At 51.5% G+C, this 8,739-nt stretch overlaps 1 protein-coding gene across 1 annotated transcript; it reads right to left on the bottom strand.

Annotated features, from left to right (window-relative positions):
• Nucleotides 1-218: 218 nt before the first annotated feature.
• LOC117888840 (V-set domain containing T-cell activation inhibitor 1-like) lies at nucleotides 219-7,862 on the bottom strand. Its single transcript, XM_034792611.1, has 3 exons — nucleotides 7,733-7,862; nucleotides 916-1,111; nucleotides 219-655 (listed from the first exon to the last, which is right to left on the bottom strand). Exons 2-3 carry the CDS (start codon nucleotides 1,109-1,111, stop codon nucleotides 267-269), a joined length of 585 nt encoding a protein of 194 aa, XP_034648502.1. The 5' UTR covers nucleotides 7,733-7,862; the 3' UTR covers nucleotides 219-266.
• Between the last annotated feature and the right edge of the window lie 877 nt (nucleotides 7,863-8,739).

Raw genomic sequence — 8,739 nt, 5'->3', positions numbered from 1 at the left:
GCCATGCAGGCTGCAGTCACTAGAGGGAGCCACGCAGGCTGCAGTCACTAGAGGGGGACACACAGGCTGCAGTCACTAGAGGGGGACACGGTGCCACACAGGCTGCAGCCACTAGAGGGGGACACGGAGCCATGCAGGCTGCAGTCACTAGAGGGAGCCACGCAGGCTGCAGTCACTAGAGGGGCACACGGAGCCACACAGGCTGCGGCCACTAGAGGGAGCCACGCAGGCTGCAGTCACTACCAGGTACACGGAGCCACTGTGCATTAGCCAGACCCATTTGGGATGCAGCATCCCCAGCACTCACCTCCCACTCTCAGCTCCCTGGGTTCAGATGTCCTGCCCAGCTCCGAGGTGACGTGGCAGAGATAGACGCCCTCGTCCTGCATGTGGACGCCCCTCAGTGTCAGAGACGCGTTCCCCTGGGCCAGCCCCTCTGGATCCAGCCAGGTCCGGTTCCTATAAGCCTCATCCTGTTTCTCCAGCTGCTCCCTCCCATAATAATAACTATGAACCACCAGGGCCTCTGCCCCCGCCCGCTCCTTCTGCCAGGTGAGGGTCAGACGCTGGAGGTTCATCCCGGGCCGGGACGGGAAGAGGCAGCTCAGGGTGACGTCCCCCCCGAAATGAGCTACCACGTCTGGTGCCGACTGCACTGTAGGGAGGAAAAAACACAGGGGTTAGTGAGATTTAGAGTGTGAAATCCTAGCCTCTCCCAGCAGGGGGCGCTGTGGGGAGCGGGTGGGACTGTCAGCCTCACGGGAGCTCCCGGCTCCTCCAGCCCCAGCCTGGCCCTGCGGGGGCGCTGTGGGGAGGGGACGGGAATGCCGGCCGGGGAAAAAACTCACTCCGGCTGTGATGCGCAAGGATTTGCCATTATCCCAGTACGGTGCCATGAGTGACATTCCCAGTTACCTTTTCCTATGAACAGAATGGGAAAGTGCAGCCAATGGATGAGGAAAGTCTTCGTGGCTGCCTTGGACGGCAGGGAACGGTGCCTAGTGATTAATGACTGGGACTCTGGAGTCCTGGGTTCGAATCCTTGTTCTGCCACACACCCTCTGTGCACCTCGGATGCAGCCTGTCCGCCTCTGTGCCTCAATTTCCCCATCTGTAACAGGGGAACACCAAGCCATCCTGTGTCTCCGTCATCGCCAGATTCCTGCCGGCCCACCCAGTGCACGAGATTTCAATTCATCCCCCCCAGCGTGAACGTTCCCAGCGTTGTTCCTGTCAGATCGTTTCACACCAGGGACAAAATTTCTTAAAGGGCTCCGTTTGTAAAGTCATTCCAACTCAGAAAACTGATTAGGGAATTTACAGGGGGTCGTGGACTCAGGCCTGGGCCTTCAAACAGTCCCTTTAACCAGTAACCCCATTACTGTGCCAGCCCCAGAGATTCCCCCTCTCGCGTTCCCCCCCTCCCGCCCCACTGACTCAGTGCCTCCAGGACTAGGACTTCGGCCCCCAGACACCCCCCTGTTTCCTGCTGTGAGCTCCTCGAGCGAGACCCCTTAGACCGGATGTCTGGAGAGCCGTCAGGGAGCGATGTGAACGGGGAGGTTCTGCCAGGAATCAGGGCAGCCGCTTCAAGCCTTCGCAGCGATTATTTCTCGGCTGGAATCCAGCATCTCCAGAGCTCGGCCCGGGGAAGCCAACGCTCAAGCCTGAGGCAAGAGCAGGGGACACGGTGGCCCCAAAAGGCCGTGCTCGCCTGAGACCCACCACTGCTCCCAGTCGCTCTGTGAGAGCCCGCATGTGTCACAGCAGTCTCAGGCCAGCGGGGTCAGAGGGCAGCGTGACATCAAGGCTGGCCTTTGGGAACAATGCATGTGCAGTGAATTCACCAGGGAGAGCAGATGGAAATTCCCCACCTCTGGCTCTGCAGCCTTGGGGAGCTGTGCCCTGTGGAGGGGGCACGGGTGGCTGCTGACCCTGCGCCGGAGACGGGCGAGCACAGGCCCAGCCTGGGTTCTGGTTCTGAGCCAGGAGCCATGGGGAAAACCCAGCTGTGGGGTTGGAAGGACCAGGGATTGTCCTACGACCCCGTCCCCCGTCCCCCAGGGAACTGTACACCCCCCCCCGAATTTCCCCAACACCCCCCCCCCCAATTACATGCAGTGCTGCCAATTTAGTCATTGGTTGGAAATCTGAATTGAAAATGAAATATTAATACACACTTTAAAAGCATACACAGTATATGAGAAAATACTTGTGCCCAAGAAAGCAGAATGGTTTGGAAAGTCTGACCAAAGACTCGCTTCCTCACACAGCTGTTATTTATGACAATGTCGGCACGTTCGTTTCGGCTACATTGGCCTATCTAATAATTTCAAATGACGATTTGTAAGCATGGTTTGACTGAGCTCTCCCCGGACAGCTAGTGCTGAGCCAGGGGTGGGGGGAAAGTCTTCAGGACCAGACTGTATTGACATGCACACACCTACTCTGCCCAGGTATCCAGCAGCCAGAGCCATGCTGCCCAAGTGATCAATTTTGCCTGGTGTTGGGTTACAAAAGCTCGTTGGGGCCCTAGGTGCCTGGGACCCGTGTAACGAACGCGTGCTGAGGACCTGTGGGGTGGGCCGTCACTACGCACGGCTTATGAGACGCCTAATGGTCTCGGACACTATCCGCTGGTCCCGGGACATCTACATCGAGCACATCACCGGCCACTGCCAATGCCGAGAGTGAGCTGGAGAGACCTCGTGCACCCACACACACACACACCCCCGCTGGACTCTATCCCCTGAGCCCTGAACCCACCAAACCTAGCTAAATCCCGCCACGTGAGGGTCACCCCATCCCCATTACCCAGCCCGCTTACTTATACCCATGACTGTCTCTACTTCCTGTATGGGTGATAGACCCTCACCGCTTATCGACTGTTTCCTGATCCCGCCCACCGGTTACCCACCCCTCATTGGGGACATTGCAGTCTGTATATACTATGTTTGCTGCCCAACCCCAAAACACCAACATACCCCTATACTCTGTATGTTACCCCCAATGACCAATAACTGACGCTTCAAATTTTCTGTATCGTTTATTTTTGAAATATTCTCTAATAAAATTTAAATGTGGGGGGCATGAAATGTTGTTCTCCTCATTGTCTGAGTGAAGGGCAGCAGAACTGTACTTAGCCTGACTGAATGAGGAGATCTCCCTCAGTGCTTAATTTGTGCCAGGGCTTAGCCGCGGCACCTCTAGGCTCGGCCGTTCATAGCCCTGGGACCTCTGGGCTGGTCACATCAGTTATGAAAGTAACAAACTTGCTTGACCCCCGGCACCTCTTTCATTACAAATTAAGCACTGGTCACCCGCAACTGAACCGCACTCCTTACGCGGGAGGTTTGGATGCCAGATCCTAGTGCGGGGGGGGGGGGGGGGGGCACAGGTGTTTTGCTTGGTGGTGTGGGCTCTGCCTAAGTCACGGGCACTATTTGACCTGCCCCCTCTCCTGCTTAGAGAGAGAACAGATTAGACTTCATAGCATAGAGAGTCCTTTGGTTTCTAAAGTGACCACTGCAGCTGAAATCCCGGATAATCAGGTCTAAGTGCTTAGACCTGCTGTGGGACAGTGTTTCTGTGGAAGAGACAACCCGGCCTGCACTCGCTGTGAGGTTCTCCCACTGAAATCACTGAGAGCTGGGTGGAACCTCGAGAGACCGACTCGCAGAGGTCACAGTGGCAGGTGGCAGCAGGTGACAGTGCAGGGAACTGGGGACAGAGCGGTAGAGTGAACGGTGGCATGACAAACAACGGCCAGAGCATTGGACCAGTAGGCCAAGATTTTTAAAATGCATTATTTGCCAAGGTCATTATCTCACATCATCGCTATCTCAAGCGGTCATTATCTTTGGGAGTTTCTGTACTAAATTGTTTTATTATTATAATTATTTTTTATGTAAGAACGGCCACATGGGGTCAGACCAAGGGTCCATCTATCCCAGTATCTTGTCTTCTGACAGTGACTTTCCAGGTGCTTCAGAGGGAATGAATAGAACAGAGAATCATTGAGTGATCCAGCCCCTGTCGTCCACTCCCGGCTTCTGGCGAACAGAGGCTAGGGACCCTCAGAGCATACGGTTGCATCCCTGCCCATCCTGGCTAATAGCCACTGATGGACCCAACCTCCATGAACTTATCTAGTTCTTTTTTGAACCCTGTTATAATTTTGGCCTTCACAACATCCCTGGCAAAAAGTTCCACAGGGTGACTGTGTGTTGTGTGAAGAAATACTTCCTTTTGTTTGTTTTAAACCTGCTGCCTATTAATTTCATTGGGTGACCTCTGGTTCTTGTGTTGTGTGAAGGGGTAAATAACACTTCCTTATTCATTTTCTCCACATCAGTCAAGATTTTATAAGCCTCTATCATATCCCCTCTTAGTATTCTCTTTTCCAAGCTGAAAAGTCCCAGTCTTTTTAATCTCTTCTCATATGAAATCTGTTCCACACCCCTAATCATTTTTGTTTCCCTTCTGTGTATCTTTTCCAATTCCAATATAACTTTTTTGAGATGGGGTGACCAGAACTGCACGCAGTATTCAAGATGTGGACATATCATGGCTTTATATAGTAAAAGTGGAGGACCTTGGTTTGCCAGACTGATTAGCCAAGCCAGTGGCTCTCAAACTTTTGTACTGGTGACCCCTTTCACACAGCCAGCCTCTGAGTGTGACCCCCCCTTATAAATTAAAAACACTTTTTTATATATTTAAAACCATAATAAATGCTGGATGCAAAGCGGGGTTTGGGGTGGAAGTTGACAGCTCGCGACCCCCCCATGTAATAACCTTGTGACCCCCTGAGGGGTCCTGAACCCCACTTTGAGAACCCCTGAGCTAAGCCAATACTGACAACCTATATGAAACAGCTGCAAAACACCATGCCTCTGGACTGCATCAACATGCAGACAGCCTTATAAGCCAGTCACATCAAAGGCAATTTTAGATGAATTTAATGAGGCTGTTAAGAATGCTGGAGACACAACTCAATTTATGTATCAGAGGGGTAGCCGTGTTAGTCTGAATCTGTAAAAAGCAGCAGAGGGTCCTGTGGCACCTTTAAGACTAACAGAAGTATTGGGAGCATAAGCTTTCGTGGGTAAGAACCTCACTTCTTCAAGTGACTTGCATCTGAAGAAGTGAGGTTCTTACCCACGAAAGCTTATGCTCCCAATACTTCCGTTAGTCTTAAAGGTAACTCAGTTTATGTGAACCAACATGGCTGTTGCATCATACTTTCTCTTTAAGCAAGAGATGCCACACACTACAAACTGGAGGCCAACGTTAAGTGCATTGTCATTTGTTAATCCTGAAGTTTGACACTGGTTTCGAACAAGACTGGCAAATGCTCGCTATCTTTCTGAAAAAACTCCGCTGACTCTCTAAAAACATGTGGTGCAACAGTGAAAGACTCAGCAGTTGAAAAAGTGAAGAACTCTCTCACCATATTCAAAATATGTGCATATGTAGTAGTAAGATTTATAAGCATAACACACACACGGCTGATGAATGCACCAATGCAAATAGGCATCAAGTATTAAGTCATTGCGTATGTTATCTTGTTGTCCATGGTAGGCTGGTAGATGCATTCTAGATGTTCAGGTATTAGAAGACACATCAGCTGCATCTGTGACATCTTAGAAGAGTTAAATGCTTGTCAATTGGACCCCAAACAGACGGCTGCTTTTGCATTTGATGGAGCTACAAACGTCTCTGGAAGACATAGTGGAGTCAAAGCTTTGCTCAGAGAAAAGTGTAACCCTAATCTCTCCTATACATACTGCTCTGGCCATCTACTCCAACTAGCGCTAGTACGAGCTGCAGAATCTTCAAAAGACATTAAAAAGCCATAAATTTAATGGCTTTTTTATACTCTTTTTTTCAGCAAGAGTCCAAAAGGACTGAACATCTTGGAAACAAATAGGGATTGAAGTTCAAATTAGTCCAACCTGGGAAAACCTGCCGGCTTTCTCATGAGCGATTCTTGGCTGTTGTCTTAAAATTACAGCAACAGTTATTACTGGCTTTGGAAAGTATCCACCAAGATAGGACAGATCTAAGTAGTGAGGCTGGTGGACTACTTTTGTTACTAAGTTCAGAAAAGACTATCACCGTTCTCTCTTTTGCATGTCTACTGTTGAAACCACTTGGGTCATTAAACAATGTCATCCAGGCATCTGCTACAACAGTAGTAGATCTTTGTCTACCCTTGGATCAATCAGAGAGCTATCCATTGAAAAAGTACTGGAAGAAGCAAAGACTTCATCCAGAAGTTGACTAATGAAGGTACTTATATTGACTTCTTAAGTGAAGAGGACAAGAAGTGTTTGTTAAGCCAGCTGAAAAAGTACACAGACTTGATTCTTAAAAATCTACAACAGCGATTTCTAGATTCTACTCAACCTCTACATAGCTTTAACAGATGCCTGTTTATAAAACACCGACAATTGAGTGGAGTGAGGCACTACCAGCAATGGGGCTGCCATGTGCTCAGGACAGAATAGAGAATTTGAACACAGAGTGGAATAGCATATGACAAACAAATGAAGACTTAACTTCAACTTCTTCTTTATCATCACTAGTGGTTCGACCCGATCTTTGTGCTCTGTTTCCTGAGATGAAAGAAGTAGGAATTCATCTCTTGCTACCCCCAGTCATAGCTACAGTGGAGCGTTCTTTTTCCTCATTGAATAGAATTTTGTGTTCTGAAAGACGTTGCCTTCTGCCTGATCACGAGCATATCATGAAGGACTGGAAGTAACCAGGGCCGACTCCAGGCACCAGCTTGTCAAGCAGGTGCTTGGGGCGGCCGCTCCGGAGAGGGGCGGCACGTCCAGGTATTCGGCGGCAATTCGGCGGACGGTCCCTCACTCCGCCTGGGAGCGAAGGACCTTCCGCCGAATTGCCGCCGCAGATCGTGATCGCGGCTTTTTGTTTTGTTTTTGTTTTGGCTGCTTGGGGCGGCCAAAACCCTGGAGCCGGCCCTGGAAGTAACAGACACACAAGAAGACACCAAAGAGTGCAAAATTACACCAAGAAACCAAGAAGGATGTAGATGTCGTGCTTCATAGTAGGCCTCAGTAGCCAACTTTAATTTGTGTGATGATTTAAAAAGATGAGTTAAATCTAATAAAATGGTCGCGAAACATTTTTCAGTTTTGTCTCACAGTCTCAACCCTCGTCAGCCCTCATCCCCTCCCTCCCCGAATATTCAAACACCCCCCTAATTTCAACCCCCCCCGCCCAGGCTGGAGTGGGGCTGCGCTCCAGGGAGCTTTCCCCAGGCACGCGGGTCCGTGGGGTCCTTTATGGGTTGTCAGGTTACCTCCGCACAGGGCTTGCTCACGCACGGGGCTTGTTCAGAAGCAGCTGGCTGGACACTTGGGGCTGTGGCAATTCCTCCAGCTGCAGCCTCCGGAGAGGAAGCAGAGCGCGGGCGCTGGGCCGGGGAGGCCGTCTGGGCTTAGCGCTGGTAGCCAGGGGACTGTGTAGCCGGGAGGGAGAGAGACGTGGCCCATGGAGAGGGGAGACAGTGCAGTTACCTTGAACTGGGACACTCCCTTCCCAGGGGCTGAGTCCTCTCCCCTGCCGACGTCCCCTTGGTTACCAGCTCTCGGCTGCACCTCAGTCCCCTCTCACGCTCGATGATGTGGAAGCCACTAGAAAGCAGCTATAGCAACAGTGTAAGTCTGACGTGTCGCTGCATAATCGTAACCATGGTTACCTGGGCACCAGCTGGCTTCTTCAGGCTGAGCGCCAACGCCAATATTGGCCCATCTGTCGCTGCTCTCAGAAATCCAGACTCCCCTGTGCGGTGAGGCAGCCCTGCTGGGGAAACTGAGGCAGGAGCCCCCCTTAAAGACAAAGTGATGGGGTGACTCAGGGACAGCTCCCTGCATCCACTCTACAGAGCTCCGCTCTGCAACACATCCCCCTAAACCAGGGAGTCAATTGCACATTGAGGGCCAGACTCGGCAGCTGGAGACGCAAAGCAGCTATCAACCCAGCTGTATCTGGCGGGGGGCTCTAGCGGCTTTCTGCTGTGCCGGGGCACCGGGGAACAGCCCTTGAAATGTTTAATTTTAAAAAACAGTTTGAAGTTAATCCTGCCGACGTTCAGATCAGTCGACATGTCGCCCGGGAGCAATCTCAGGCTTGGTGGAATTTTTTAATAATAAAAAGAAAAAAAAAAAAACCCTAGGAAATTCCCAGACAAAGTACTACGTGAAGCTCAGTGCCTGAAGGGTTAAAACACCCAACCCTTCACAGACCAGTGCCCAGAGGGGCACACCTGGAGGATGGGCCCTGCGGTGATGGACCCCAGCTGGGGAGAGGATTATAATCCGCAGAAGGTGGGATGGCAAAGGGGCTTTGCGGTTGCTGGCCGGGATTAGAGCGCAGGGAGGGCGTTGGCTCTGGTTTGAGTGTTACATGTTGGTGGAGATTTACTGGGGGATTCCCGGCCCGGAAAGGAGGGGAAGACTCGAGAGGTCGTGGGGAGAAGGGCTGAGGGCGGCTGGGTAGAAGGAAGTCCAGGGAGGTAGCAGCAAAAGGTCTGGTGGCCTAACTCTGGTAGCCGGCTTTAGGGTCCCCGGACTGGAGCCCAGTGCAGACAATGGGTTCCCCTGCCAGCCACAGGGGAGGTGGTGTGAAACCGGAGAAGGGCCAGGACCATGGGGCCTAGACTCAGGGCTGAAGATCTTTTCCTAAGGCCAGGGGGACTAAAAGGGG

This window comes from Trachemys scripta, chromosome 16 (genome assembly GCF_013100865.1).
Source record: "Trachemys scripta elegans isolate TJP31775 chromosome 16, CAS_Tse_1.0, whole genome shotgun sequence".
In the NCBI taxonomy this organism is placed as follows: Eukaryota; Metazoa; Chordata; order Testudines; family Emydidae; genus Trachemys; species Trachemys scripta.
This window is presented reverse-complemented; position numbering and strand designations above follow the sequence as displayed.